We start from the raw sequence: 15119 nt of genomic DNA on the forward strand, positions 1-15119 counted from the left end.
GCGTCAGCAAAGTTTCACAGCGTGGACTTCACATTTCAGCAGATATGGACAAGACAGCTGATCGCGACTACTGATAGAATTGAGTCCTGCGATGGGACTACGATAACGTGTCAGAAGTCGAACGGACCTCTTTTTCTAACGTTTAGAGATAAAAAGGGAGGTTCGTTCGACTTCGAAAATTCGACTTGGAATTTTTCTTTTTGCATATTTCATACAAAAATGATGTACATAAACGTAGTTTATTTTCTTCTTGTACATTTTTAAAAGTTTCAGACCGATATTTAATTTACAAAAAAAATTCTTATAATTAAAAAAAAATTCTGAAAAATTAAAAATTGAGGTTGGTAATGTATGTCTGCCGCGTGTCTAACACACCTAATTTATAGTGGGTGAAATGAGATTACTTTTCCTTTGCTCTCATTGTCGCAATGAATAGCCACTCCTTTATCATAATGATGTACTGAGGGAACATTTTTTTACTCGGCGTTTATGCGTGGACCGCGTGGACCCCGCATAACCGCATTATAGGTGTACGATCAAATATAGGGTTGGTACGATGAGCCACCTTATAGAGCTTCGCCTAGTGGCCGCCAGACTTCGCGTTTTCGTGCCCATCGGGAATACCGACTGCTGCCGATAAAATTGACTGCTGCTGCCTGTTTCACAAGTGCAGGTTCATATTTAGTGGAAATTTTTTTACAAATTTGTTGCTAAATGGAGTACATAAACGTAATTTACTGTCTGTTCTTGTCTTTTCCCAAGTTTCAGGCCGAGATTTGCTTTCTACATAAAGTTCTTGGATTCAAAAAATTTCAAGGTGAGAAAGAAAATCTGCCAAAAATAGTGTCAGTTTTCCTGTCTTTGCAAACAATTTTTAGTGAAATTCGTACCTAAAGGAAGTACATAAACGTACTTTATGGTCTTCTGGTACTTTTTCCAAAGTTTTAGTCTAATATTTTATATCCAAAAAAAGTTCTTGGATTAAAAAAAAAATCCATTGAATGGATATAATGAGGTCGGTAATATAGGTATTTCGCTGTGTCACATGCCCTGAAAGTCGTTTCTGTTTTTTCACCAAAAATTTTTAAAATTTGAATTAAATTTTTGTGAAATTTGTATGCAAAATGTCACTTATTTTCAATATATTTCAAACACGTAGTATTTTTTTCATATTCGGAAAAGTGAGTAAAAGCTTAACTTTCGTCAAGTTTTTGTAGTACATTTTTGTAATTTTTCATAGCAGAAAATATTTTATAGATTTTTTTTAGATATACGGATGTTTTACATTAAAGTGGCAAAAATTATCTATTTCTGCGACCAGCAGTTCGCTCTTGTATTCTAAAATTAATTTCTAACCTCAAAATCTCAAAAATTTGCTATCGCATTTTCCACCAGCAATGGACTTTGATAACAAAAATGATAACAAATTCCATGCTTCAAAGGAATGTTACTTATTGTTAATGTTTATATTAATAACAAATAATAACTTAAACATTAACTTGTAATTAAAAATATACTAATCCTACCGATAGAAATCTCAGAATAGATGCTAATATGCTAAAGATTCTCAAGGCTCTGCGAAGCTCTGAGAAATTCTCCGCAGGCACTCAGGTAGATACATTTAATGGTACAAATAGCTCGTTTAAATGCTTTGAAGGCTTTAAAATCTCCTTTCCGAAATTAAAATAAAAATACGATTATAAAAAACAAGCAGAGAGGCTTAAATTGAAATAAGAATTCGATTATAAATTACAAGCAGAGACCCTGTATTGCGGCGGTACGGGTGGCAAGGTGGTGGTGAAGGAGAAGCGTTGATTCGTATCATGGACTTTAAATTTCGATTCGATTATTATTCACAACAGTGATTCAAAATAACTTGCGCATGCTTGAACTGTGCGGCACTCATTGGTTCTAGTTCGCATACTTCTTTAAAAATGAAGTGCAGACGCGCACCGTAGCCAATGAACGTAACTAAAATCCAAGCAAGCGCAGACCAGGTCAGCTCCGTTGGCATCAATGACTTCGGATACTCGAACGAAAAATCTTGACGTTGCATTACTTTCTAACTCACTGTGCCTCGTGTCTCACGCGTATAGCAATGAAAATCGAGAATTTTGACAATCGAAATCGACAATATCGTTTAGAGATTTTATATTGAAGAATATGGCCATCACGGATATAAGGGCAAGTAGGGGGCGCCAAGTTTCTATCAACTGATATTTCTAATGGCTTGTGACTCTATTTTTCTCTTCTTTTTCTGAATTGTCTTGAATTCTTTTGAAATATCTTTAAGTATTTTTAATAGATATCAGTAATTTGAAAGGATTTTTAGAAATTTAAGATATTTAGAAAATTCATAGAGATTTCAAGAGCTTTTAATTTTATAATATTTTAGGGAAGTTTATAAGATTCCAAGGAATTAGTTCCAAATATTTCACGATGAAATTTCGAGAATTTCGGAAGATATGGAACTTTGTTACAGGAACTATAAGGTCTTAAGTTATTTCAAAAGATTCTACATTATTTTGTAAATTTTCCGGGGAATTCAATGATTATAATGAATCTTAGAGCTTTCAATGTATTTTCATGGCGATTTTTATACATTTTTCAGGAAATATCTTTATAGAATTTCACGGGATTTCACAATATATAACTGGATTTAAAAAAACTTACTGATGAAGTGTTATGTATTTCGTAGGGTTTTAAAGAAATAAAAAGATTTGGAAATCATCCATAATTCTTATTAGTTTATTCTAACTTAATTTAAATTCTTTGAAATTCTCTTGAATTTATTGAACTCAATTGAATTTTGCAATTCATTATTTAATTGATTCTGCGGGTTAATTAATAAACTGCTCAAATGATTTGAGATATTTTAAAGTATTTTCTAAAATTCCTCAGCAGTTTCAATAGCTTTGAAAAGCCTAAAAAAATTATAAAGGCTTTTAAAAATCTTAGGCTATTAAAAAATTTTACAAAGAAATTTTTAATTGATTAAAGTAATTCAACGAGATTTTAAACTATTTAAAATATTTCAAGGTATTGTAAAAGGCTCCCAGGAATTTTCAAAAACGTTAGTTTACAACAATAAAAATTCTTCGCCCTCGACTATAAATCAATCTCGCGCTTCGCGCTCGATTATGTATTTACCTCGTACTCCGCGTAGGTCTTTCCAGGACGTGCAATTATAACTTTTTCCCCCGTATGTTAGGTAGTTTGATCAAGAAATGGAATGTTTGGATTTTTCATTATTTTTGGTTCGATAAAATTTGGAACTTTCCACTTTTCGACCAAATTAAAAAAGTTGTTACGATAATCTGGTAGTGCTTTCAAAAATCAACGTTTTTCTTCTCTTGACTTTTTTTCATATCATGCTACTCTAACTCTGATAGTTTTATTTTTATAGAAAAAAGTCAAAAGTATCAATTGTTTGAGTTTCTGAATACTATGAATAACCGAAGATAGAATTTTGGAAAGTTTTAAAAAGTGTGCCAAAGAAAAATACAATCTGATGAATTTTTATAAAGTTATCGTGTCTACAGAATACAGACTACAAACAGGCAGACAAACACCCTCGTAAAAATTAAAATTAAAATTTATTTTACTCTCAAATACTTGCCGTGGACAAATGTGTATAAAATAACAAATTATTTATTATCTTCTATGAATTAAATTAGAAAACGGTTTTTGTCTAGCCTATTAAAAATTTATGTTTAAAAATCGAATGCAATAATATGTGAAGCAATTATCATATACAATTATCTTATTTCTAAAACGTGTTTGATTGAAAATTCAAATAGTAGAGTGTCTAAATTTTCAAGGAAATGTGTTTGAAATTTCATACATTTTTATATTAAATACAGCTGATTTATTTGAAAATTCAAACACTCTTGTGTATGAGTTTAAAAAATATTTCTTTGAAATTCAAATAGAAAGGTTTGTATTCTCAAACGAACTTATTGGAAATGCCATATATTTTGTCACTAATTCCAACTTATTTATTTGAAAATTTAAGCACATGCACATGCATTTTCAAACACATTTGTTCGAATATATCATACATTTATATATTAATACCAACTAATTTAATTAAAAATCTAAAGACTGCATGTATTTGAACATTACTGCGACAAATTTCGGTCTAATTTAAACTCATAATTTTTTCCCTTTCGCTAAAATCTGTAGTAAGCGATGAAAGATTTATTCGTTTAAGGCCATGTGACGATAGGGTCACGTGAACAAACCTGGTCCTCAATTTTTCTTTCCCAACTTACGCCTAAACGAAATGAGGTATCGCTATGAAAGTTTGGGAAATGAAAGAGGAGATAATAAAGTCCATGTCCCTGCTTTGTTCCAGTGGAAATTTTGAGAAAATTTTTTTTTTGAAGAAAATACCAGTGGAAGTTTTCTTTCTCAACTTACGTCCACACGGAATGAGATATCGTGTTAGAAATTTGGCACGATAAATAGAAGGCCTGCAAGAATGTGTGCCTGGTCCTAAATAATTAGAATAGTGAAAAAAATTTTTTTAATTACTATTTTGGAGAAATACCGACCGTGCTGTCGTCAAACCCTGCAAGCAATTTGCAATGTTGTCAATGGGCTAGTTATGAGGCTTATATTGATCAAAGTGGGGCAAACAAACAAAAATAGCTCACGAACATTATGCACAAATAATGCGAAAACTAATGTTTGCACTTGAAATGCAAATAAACATATTTGGTCCGACATACGTATCAGTCTGGCATCAGCTGTTTCAGAGCAGCACTAGCGCAGCGAGTAGACAATTTCGAACTTCTACGGGTCTGTGGGTAAAACAGATTGCATGATTACCTACAGAGAAAGTTAGAAGTCAAACTTCTGCTGTAAAGACTAAATGTGTCCGTCGATAATCATTATTTGCATAAATAAACTTTTTTCATCCTTCAACTCTTTGCAAGGCCACGAACGATCCTTTAATATTTATTAACGTTTCCCGAAAAAAATTTCCGCGTTACTTAAACTTTTATTTTTCAATATGGGTGAAAAAATATTGATCTTAGGGATGACTTGATCAGCTGTTATGCTCATCACATGGCCTTAAGGGCATGTGATACTTACAGTTTCCCCGGCTTTTGTCCACAAAAATGAAATGTGTTTTTACCTAACATTTATTTAAGACACAAAGAGTTTGCAATTTTCAATCAAATATGTATTAATTTTATTTCAAAGATAGAAGTTTTGAACTTTCAAACACTCTGGTGATTAAAAGGGATGGAAATATATACATTGGTAAAATTAAGTGGGAATAAAATTACTATTTTTTTATAAAAGATTCAATAAATATATCACTAAGCTATTACAATTAGCTTCACAATGGTTTATGGTTGGACCCTTTTTATTAGGGTCTGAATGTGAAGAGAATAACCAATGGCGTGGAAGTACATCGAAAGATAAAAAATAAAGATCTGTGTCATATTACATCTGTTTATTTATTTAATACACAAGTACATTTTTCTCATTACCAAATATTATGTTTTAAGCGAAGTCGCATAAAAATGTTCAAACTAATTTACACTAAAATGATTAATATTTGCAATTATACACTCAAATGAATGTTACTTCCAATCCAAAAAAGTCGTTTTTACACGAATCAGAAAAATTTTTATTAAAAAAAAAATACTTTTGATTTATGGCTAACAAGAACAGTAAAATGGAAAGAAATTACAACTTTCAATTGTTTATATAATTCTGTGCGTTGTATGAAATTAATTTCTAGAGCAAATTTCCACTTTTTTATAATCATTTAGAAATAAGGTTTAATCTATAGATTTTTATGTTTTAATGAACTTATGTTTTATTGCTTAATTTTAAATAAGTTTGGTAGAGTTAAAAGTTACATCAGAAATTCATTGCGCACTACACACCAAATTATAGAACATTTTTAACTTGAGAATAGAAAAGGAATTTAGAAGAAAAATAATACCAAATAATGTCGGAATGTTATTATTTAAACAAAAAATCAAGAACTAGCGCACGGAAAGAATTTCTCGACAGCAGTTGTTTACTAGCACACCAGCTGTGCTAATCGTCGAGTCGACTTCTGTTCATTCGTTTGGCTTACTTGCTGTGCCGTTTACCTAAATGCTCCCGAAGATGGTTCGGTGCACTATTGCGCATGCGTCAAGCAGAGCCTTATTTGGGAGAACTTGTTTGGGGCGTCCGCTGCGCCTAAATCGGTATAACAACTGTGTCAAGCCTACGTTTAAATGTTTTACAGTAGGCGGCGCTGCTTTTGTGCCAAAATTCTTTCCGTGTAACCAGTAATCCGGTAACTAACAAACCAATGTATCCTTTTTTACTACTATAAATCACAGTGGGGGAAAAAATATTGATTTCTCCTTGAGCTAGGGCGGGTGTCGACATAAAAAAAGATGTGCAGCCAGAAATCTTAAATATTCTTTTACTTAAGCACTTTGTCAAAATCGAGTTTATAATAATCTGTGTCATCTTGAATCCACTCATAAGGATTGCCCCCAGTCAACTTAATTTGTTTGCCGTCTCTCTTTAATGCACGCACCCAATAATCATCCCCATATTTTTCTAATGCGCAAACCATGATATTCTGCGCATCGTCTCTTAACCCGTAAATGTTTTGATTGTGCCCGTCACTTATCAGTATATCTAAATTATTGGTTATAGTGAAAAAAATATTCAGTTGATCTGAAAGAGCCACTGTGTCAGGCTTAAGAAGTGTTGTATTGTACTGGGAACTTAATTCTGAAAAAAATAGAATTAGATTAATTTTAATGCTTAAAATACTAGATTGGGCATTACAATCTTTCCCCTATTTCCCTGCAACTTCCTTTTTTGGAATTCCAAAGTTTTTTCAAGTAAACGAAAATTGAAAATACAATATCCGAATTGTGTGCACTGCGGTTCATAAAGTTCCAAGAGTTTTGAGGTGTACGTGAAAAAGATACTTTTTAACCAAAATCTTTATTTTCATACAAAGCAGCTAATTTTTAAATAAAAGTGAATTCTGAACAAGAATTGTTAAAAGAAATCCGAAGAATTTTCATTTGTGCATTAATTTTTAACCAGGAATTTTATTCATTTTTCATCAAAGAGACGGATTCACAGCCAAAAGTTTGATTAATTAATTCGAATTGTTAAATTTTCACGTAAGGGCATGTGACACAGCTAAATACCTATATTACCGACCACAGTTTTTCAGTTCACTGAATGTTTTTTTGAACCTCAGAACTTTTTTTGTAAATAATATATCGAGCTGAAACTTTGGGAAATGTATTAGAGTACAATAAAGTACGTTTAGGTACTGCATTTTGGTAGGAGCTTCACTGAAAATTATTTCATCTAGAGAAAACTACGTTTAAGTACAAAGCTTAATAATAAAAAATGTAAAAATAAAATTTCATCAATCAATTCCAACGGCATCAGCCGGTAACGTTGTACACGAAAATACGAAACCTGGCGGCCACTAGACGAGGCTCTAGAGAGTTCGTATTTTCGTGTACAACGTTACCGGCTGATGCCGTTGGAATTGATTGTTGAAATATTTTTTTTTACATCTTTTATTATTAAGCTTTGTACTTAAACGTAGTTTTCTTTCGGCTCTTGTATTTTTCAATGTTTGAGACCGATATTTTATGTATAAAAAAAGTTCGAACGTTCAAAAAATGTTGAGGTTCAGAAAAAAGATGAAATAACTTTCAGTGAAGTTCCTACTAAAATGCAGTACCTAAACGTACTTTATTGTACTCTAATACATTTCCCAAAGTTTCAGCTCGATATTTTACTCACAAAAAGTGAATTTATTTTTTTAAATTTTATTTTATTTATTTTCAGTGAACTGAAAAACTGTGGTCGGTAATATAGGTATTTAGCTGTGTCACATGCCCTGAAAAATAAATTTTTCACCAAGAAAGGAAGATTTTGTAAAAAAATGACATTATTCTTTGACGAAAGAAAAATTAACTGTTAACAAAGTAATTGAATTTTCAACAACAAAATATAACTGTGCAACAAAACACGTAATTTTCGATATTCAAACCTGAAAATATTTCAATTTCTTAGTAGAAAGCAGTTGAATTAAAGCAAAAACGTGAATTTCTAAAAATAAATTTAAATATAAACCCTAAACGAAAAGACTTTAATGTTCAGTTTTTAATTCAGTTTTCAACCCAAAAATTAAATTTTTTAGAAAAATACACTTAGATTGAGGTTTGATTATTATGTATAGGTATATTATTATATTTACCAATGAAACTGAAGAAAATCGCTAGAGTGAGGAGAGGAGCACCAATATGTATCTTCATTTTCGTTAAATCGAGGATCGTGATAAATGGAGATTGCTGAATTTCCTATAATGAAATAAAACCCTTCTGCAAGAAAAATAAAAACAAAAGTTAATGAAAATATTAAATAGAAAAAATTGCATTCCTTCCAAATCAATAAAATTTATCTTTAAAAAAGAAGGAAAAGAGCCTCTTTCATTTTAGAAAAAAAACTTTAAAATAAATAATGTCGTCCTTTAAGCTCAATAAAAATGTAGAAAATAAAATGTATCCTTCTTTTAAGTCTAAGAAATTTGGAAACCGAAATTTGCTTTTTTCAAGCTCGTTAAAAATCATAAAGTTCCTAATTATTGAAGGTTGCAGAATAAAATTTTGAAACTTTATAGCTATTTTGAAAGGCATCAAGACAAAAAGAAAAAAATTCTAGGATGCGTTATTCCCAAATGATAAGAGTACTTTCAAAGAAAATTTAAGAAAAATAAAATTCCCGTGTAGGAAAATTCAAGGATAATAAAATGCCTGAATAATAACACTTACGAATAATGAAAATAAGGCAAAGAATTTATTGCTCATACAATTTTATTATTATGACAAAATTTATGTTTTTTATAAATAATTTAAAATAACGAATATAAAATTTTCGTCCCATTTACTAAAGAAAATTTGTCTTGCATTTTATATGTATTAAAATAGCTTACTAGTTTTACCCAAATTTGGTTTAAAAATGCACTATTTCGCTATTTGTTTAACTAGAAATTAATAAATTAATAATTAAATTAATTAATAACTTAATTATTTTTTGCTGCAAATTTATCAGTTTTAATTAAAAATTATCTATTTTATTCCAAATTTGTCTTCTCTTGGTAAAAAATTAATATTTAGTGGCTTCCATTTCCGCAATATATTAAATTGTTTACTTAAATTGTTATTTTTATGATTAAAAATTAAATTTTTTTCATTAAAAAATAAATTTTTTTCATTAAAAAATAATTTGATTAACTGAAAATTTAACTATTCAATTTTTGGTCGGATTTTTTTATTCTATCTATTTTTAATTTTTTGAAGTTAAGAATCATCTATTTTTTTGACAATTTCTTTTTTTTTGGTAGAAAAATTCTCTGGGTCGAAAATTCAATCTTTTGCTGTAAATTGAATTTCCTTCGAATGCGCATAGGGTTTTAATTAAAATTTAATTTGTCAGGTTACAATTTTAATCAGTTTTGTTAAAAATGGTGTTTTTTTTCTTGAAAATCAATTTTTTTACTAAAAATATAGCTTTTTCGTATTTTTCATTTCATATTTTGGTTAAAAATCCAACAAATTTGTTGAAACGTCATACTTTTTTGTTGACAATTTAACTAATTCGCCGACAATTTACTTTTATAGAAAAATCATATTTTCATTGTGAAAAGTATCAGAAAAAGTAAAAAGTAAAAGACAATAAAAATGAATTTCTCGTAAGATACCTCAGAAAATTGTAAATGATTTTTTATTTCAAAAAGTTATTTTTAAAAGAATGAGATCATTATGAAAAATCTAGGAAGTGCTGGAAATTTCAGAAAAATGAATTCATTCTAATATTAATCTAAGATAAAATATTTAATAATTAATAATAAACAGTTTGAACAATTATTTTTATAAACTTGAATAAATTATTATCTCACTAACCGAAAACTGGACAAAAATTGAAAATTTCAGAAGAAACCGCAAATATCTGCATATCATAACTAAAAGAGATGCTAGTTAAAGGCAGTAATAATTTATTTAAACAATTACGTTTGTTAAATGCTACTACATTCTAACTGAAAAGTGGACTGCAAGATATTTTCAATATTATTAAATATAATAATACATTGTTTAAAGAATGATTTTTTTGAATTTGAATTTATTTTTAGTTAGAATTATTTCAAGTTAATACTGTTATTGAAAATAATAAATTGTTTAACAAACAAACAAAATATATTTTAAATCAAGGAGTTAAATATTTTAACCCCAGCATATCAATTTTCTACCAATAAAGACACATTTTCAACTAAAAAGAGAATATTGAATTTTCAGTTGATAGAAGAATAAAATTAAGAAACAAACAATTTTTCGAACTGATTAGTTATATGCGCAACCCATATGATTAAGTTTCTAAAAAAAATGCCACGAACAATGGTGAGGTTTAATTTTCAGTTACAGAAGCGAATGTGTGCATAAAATTATTCATCTTAAACCAGAAATAAAATACCTAAATTTTCAGTAAGAAAAATAAATGTTCGAAAAAAGAATCAGGTTATTTGGAAAAAATAGATACATTTCCAACATTAAGTTTTTGTCAAAAAAGACGAATCTTTAACAGACAGCATCGTGAATTTTCAATCAAACAGACGAATTCTAAACCAAGAAAATTAGATTTCTGTCAAAAAAGATACATTGGATTTAAAAATTACTTTAGCTTAAATAATTAAATACTTCAGCTTTCAGCAAAGGAAATAATTTACATCTGAACTCACACTTCCAAGCCTATTACGGAAAACTGTATTCCTTAAACTCTCCATGTGTGAATTATAGTTTCAAGCAGTAATAATTATTCAAATCGCCCTTGGCCACCTTTCACCCCCCCCCACTCAAAATTCTTCCATTCCTACTTCCCATCCCCGGTCATAACTTTAATTCTCCTACATACTCTCATTCTCAATCATCTCCCCTACTTCACCTCATTTCCTCACACTTTGCCTACTTAGTACCAACTCCTCTACTTTCTTTCCCCTCGTTTCCTGTAACTTACCCTTCCCTTCTTTCCTTTATTTACATAACCCATTTCTTCATTTACCCACCTTTAACTTCGCCTACGTCCTTTAGCCTCCGCTTATTTCTTCTACTCTCCTATACCTAACTTCCCGGACTGACCCTCTCCTATTCTCCTTCTCCTCATTTCTTCACACTTCCTCTACTTTCCAACCTCTTGTTTTTTCTAACTTCTTTTCTTGTCGTTCACAATACTTCCCCTGATTTTCTCATTCTCTCACTATCGGAACCCCGGCTTTCCCATCCCACACTGCCTTTTTACTACTTCTGTCAGCTTCTTCCTTTCGCCAGCCCTCACTTTCCCTTTTCCCCTCAATCTAAATTATAATCATTTCCACTCATTTCCTCTTGCTACTAGACTTTCGCTTCCCTCCCCCCCCCTAGTTCCCCTTTATCTAAACTTCTTTTTACTCCCTTATTTTACCTTATTTCCGTCTCCCTTTGCCTATTGGTCCTAAATATTTCTATGCTTTATCTGCATTTTACTTGAAAGTTGGTACTTTAACTTTTTTAAGCAGAAGCTTATGAGGATGAATTTTTCAACGAGTTTCAACTTGTCGGTTTAGCGTTGGTTAGCACGCCCGACTGCTAGGCGTTTGATTTAGATATAGATATATGTACGTTCGATACCCCGTAGCGTTAGAAATTTTATTTGTAATATAATGTTTAAAAATGTAATATATGTATTTATTCTAAACAGGACTTTTAATTTTTAAAGTCAAAATACTCGCAATCATTTAATATTTATTTTTTAAATCTTTTTTGTCTCTCAAAGACTACGTGAAAATAGTTAATTTTGCCTGTTTGCTGGGCGTGTGGAATTTTATATATTAATATACTTCAATTCTACAGTAAAAAAGAGTCAAATTGATCCCCCAACTCAGTGACAGATGCTCTTCATACAATTGAAACACGAATTATTTAAATCTAGTAAAGCAGCAATTAATCTTGTCCGGGTTACGGTCGAAATCCCCGGCCAGCTCCCGGCCAGCTCGCGGCCATGCTTCATGGCCGGACGCTGGCCAGCGCAGCGTGACGGTGGTGGTCGAATTCCGATCAGAAATCTCGTCCAGCTCCCGACTTAAAGCCGGACTCTCCAGCCGTAGACTGGCCAGCCCCCGACTTATTATCCATCCGGGTGTATATATATTTATTTGAAAAGAGCTTGAACTTCTCCTATTATTTTGGAAAATCATGTAAAATATATTTTTTATTCTAGATTTTTTGTTAACGAATCTCAAACATTCAAAAATCTTTTATAATTTTCTTCAAATTTGTAAGAAATTTTCGAAAATTTGGAGCTTAATTTTTTACTTTTTAAATGATTGTATAAAATTTCCAGAAAAATTGAATTCATTAAAAAATATTTTAAAGAATTCAAGAGGCTTTGAATAGATTTTCAATATTTTAAGCCTTTGAAGCATTTCGGAAAATTTATGGAATATTTATCATTTCTTCTGAAATTATAAAAGCCCTAAATATCTTTTGAAAAGACTAAAATTTTTCTAATAATTTGGAAAATCCTGTAAAATAAAATACTTATTTTTTAAATCTTCTACATTCTTTTTTTGACATATCTGAAATATTTAAAAATCTTTCCTAAGTATATCATAAAAATTATAAAATTTATATAATTCTAAAAAAAAAAAAACTGCTGACACTTCTTTCCTTGTTAAAAATTTGAAAATGTGTGTAACTAAAAAATTTCAAAAAAGCATTGTTGTGTTACGTTAAAATATTGTTTAATGTATTTCTAACCCGTACTTCATCTTAAAAATCTTTTTTTATTTACATAACGTTTATTAAGTTTTTTAAACTAATACAAAAATAATGTTACGTAACTATAGTTAGGGTGTGGGAAGGTAAAAGGGCTTGAAATAACGTTACGTATTATGTGAACAAGAATATAAGCGTTCATAAAATCTGAACAAATAAATTGTTATTAGAAAATTGAGTAAATGATAAAAATGAGCATAAAAGTTAGCACGCACGTGCGCGCGCACATAATAGGCTAGTATTACAGTAAAAATAGAAATTCTTATCGAATCCTTACAATTTCTTTGTTTGGGTTGTATTTATATTAAAATTTATTCAATATTTAAAGAAAACGCACCTTTTAGAGTTGAGAGATTTCTTCTTCTGCTTGTTGCTTCTGACTAGAAACTGAAAAAAATGTGTCTTATATAGTGCAAAAGTAATAAAAATAATACTATAAAGTTTTAGTAGCGTCGGAATAGATTTGAGAATGTTGCGATAACGCGTACATTTTTTAGAATTAAATAGTTTTATTGCATATTAAATTCAACAGAGATTAAGCATTTAGAAAAAACGAATACTTTTTTTAAAATTAAAAAAATTACATACACCTCCTGAAGGGATGAATAAGAAATCATTTTTATCACGCATACATTTTTTAGTAGTAAACGATTTTGTTGCGTAATACAATTTTATAGACGATATATTCCGTTGCAGCAAATAAAAAAATGATCAAACTCACGACTTGGATAGAGACAGAAAAGAAATACAAAAAAATTTTTATTACGTTAACATTTTTTTTTATCTGAACTATTTTATTGTTCATGAAATTTTATTGGAAAAATGCGAAGTACACGTTTGCAGAAATTGAAAAATTTACCATATTTACCATATTGAGCAACATGTATGATTGCATTAATGAAATTTATGGAACTCATAGCATTCACGGAATTCATTCGAGTCGCAGAATTCAAGTAATTAATGAAATTCAAGGAAATCGCAGAGTTCAAGGAATTCATGAAATTAAAGGAAATTATTAAATTCAATGAGTTCATGAAATTTAAGGAAATCATCAAATTCGAAGAGTTTATGAAATTCAATTAATTTTCGCAATTCACGGAATATATAGAATTAATGGAGTTCCAAAAATGCCGTTAATTGATTGAATTCCGTGAAATCCTTGAATTCCGTGAATTCCATGAATTCCGATAAATGCAGGAATTTCGTGAATTCCTTTATTTCCAATAATTCTGCGAATTTCCTTAATTCCTCGAATTCCATGAATTTTTGATTCCATTAATTCCGTGATTACAGTCAATTCCGCGAATTGATTAAAATTCATGACTTCCATATTTTCCGTGAATTCCATCATTTGTGTGAATTCCATTGATTCCATAAGTTCCGTGAAATCCATGAACTCCGTGGTTTCCGTGAATTCCGAAAATTCGTTGAATCCGAGGAATTCCGTGAATTATTTGACTTCCATTAATTCTCTGATTTCCTTGTGCACAATTTTCGTCTTAGAAACGCTCTAATAAATGTCTTGGAATGCTGGACAGTGACTTTACGATGTACAATTCTTACAATACATGTATTGCAATTTGGTCATTCTAATACCATATTTGCAATTTTACCTTACACTTGTATTGAAGACGTCTTGTAGAAGTGTTGTAGAATTCCAAACATTGTTAACAGTGTGGGCATCAGGTATCGGTTGTTTGATTGGACTTTTTTAACGAAAATTCTCAATAAATTTGATCCATGGTTAGAAATGAGAAAATAAAAATTTACCTCATAAAATTAGACCTTGCATCTAACAGCTTTATGTAATAACAACTTTAATTATTTTGACTTTGCTCACTTTGCAATTCACCCACTGTAACTGAAATTTTAAATTCTTAGGCTCAAATATGGTAACCTATCCAAATTGCAACGTATTTTGGCTTTTATTTTTCATTATTCGATGCTAAAATTATTTATTCTTCTAACAATAAGAAGAAGAAAAGCGTAGTAGAGGAGCTGTTCACGAAAGTTTTTCTCTTGTGCTTTCTTAATCCGGGCTTTCAGGAGTGAGTACTCGAGATATATAAGATTTGATGCATTTTGCTCACTCCTAATACTGAACTTAAGTCCGAGTGTTTCAGCAGCCTCCTCTGCTGCTTTGTATAGAAACGCTCCTTTGCCCACTTCTTCGTGATTCCTGACCATTTTAAGAAGAGGGTCTCTTCCATTTGCAACTCTATGTGCTGTCCCCAGAATAATCCTGTTGTGAAG

General features: G+C 30.4%; 1 protein-coding gene across 1 annotated transcript; it reads right to left on the bottom strand.

The window, feature by feature from the left end:
- Window positions 1-5810: 5810 nt before the first annotated feature.
- LOC117172582 lies at window positions 5811-14844 on the bottom strand. Its single transcript, XM_033360658.1, has 4 exons — window positions 14480-14844; window positions 13204-13253; window positions 8261-8384; window positions 5811-6759 (listed from the first exon to the last, which is right to left on the bottom strand). The coding sequence occupies exons 3-4, from the start codon at window positions 8316-8318 to the stop codon at window positions 6443-6445; spliced, it is 375 nt and encodes a 124-aa protein (XP_033216549.1). The 5' UTR covers window positions 8319-8384; window positions 13204-13253; window positions 14480-14844; the 3' UTR covers window positions 5811-6442.
- Window positions 14845-15119: the final 275 nt, after the last annotated feature.

This window comes from Belonocnema kinseyi, chromosome 5 (assembly GCF_010883055.1).
Source record: "Belonocnema kinseyi isolate 2016_QV_RU_SX_M_011 chromosome 5, B_treatae_v1, whole genome shotgun sequence".
In the NCBI taxonomy this organism is placed as follows: Eukaryota; Metazoa; Arthropoda; class Insecta; order Hymenoptera; family Cynipidae; genus Belonocnema; species Belonocnema kinseyi.

What these genes read in the sequence shown, in the direction of transcription:
- LOC117172582 (XM_033360658.1), bottom strand. Translation starts at nt 8,318, where the DNA reads ATGAAGATACATATTGGTGCTCCTCTCCTCACTCTAGCGATTTTCTTC. An exon ending in GATTTTCTTCAGTTTCATTG is followed by an intron (nt 6,760 to 8,260) that starts GTAAATATAATA and finishes TATTTTTTTCAG; the next exon opens with AATTAAGTTCCCAGTACAAT.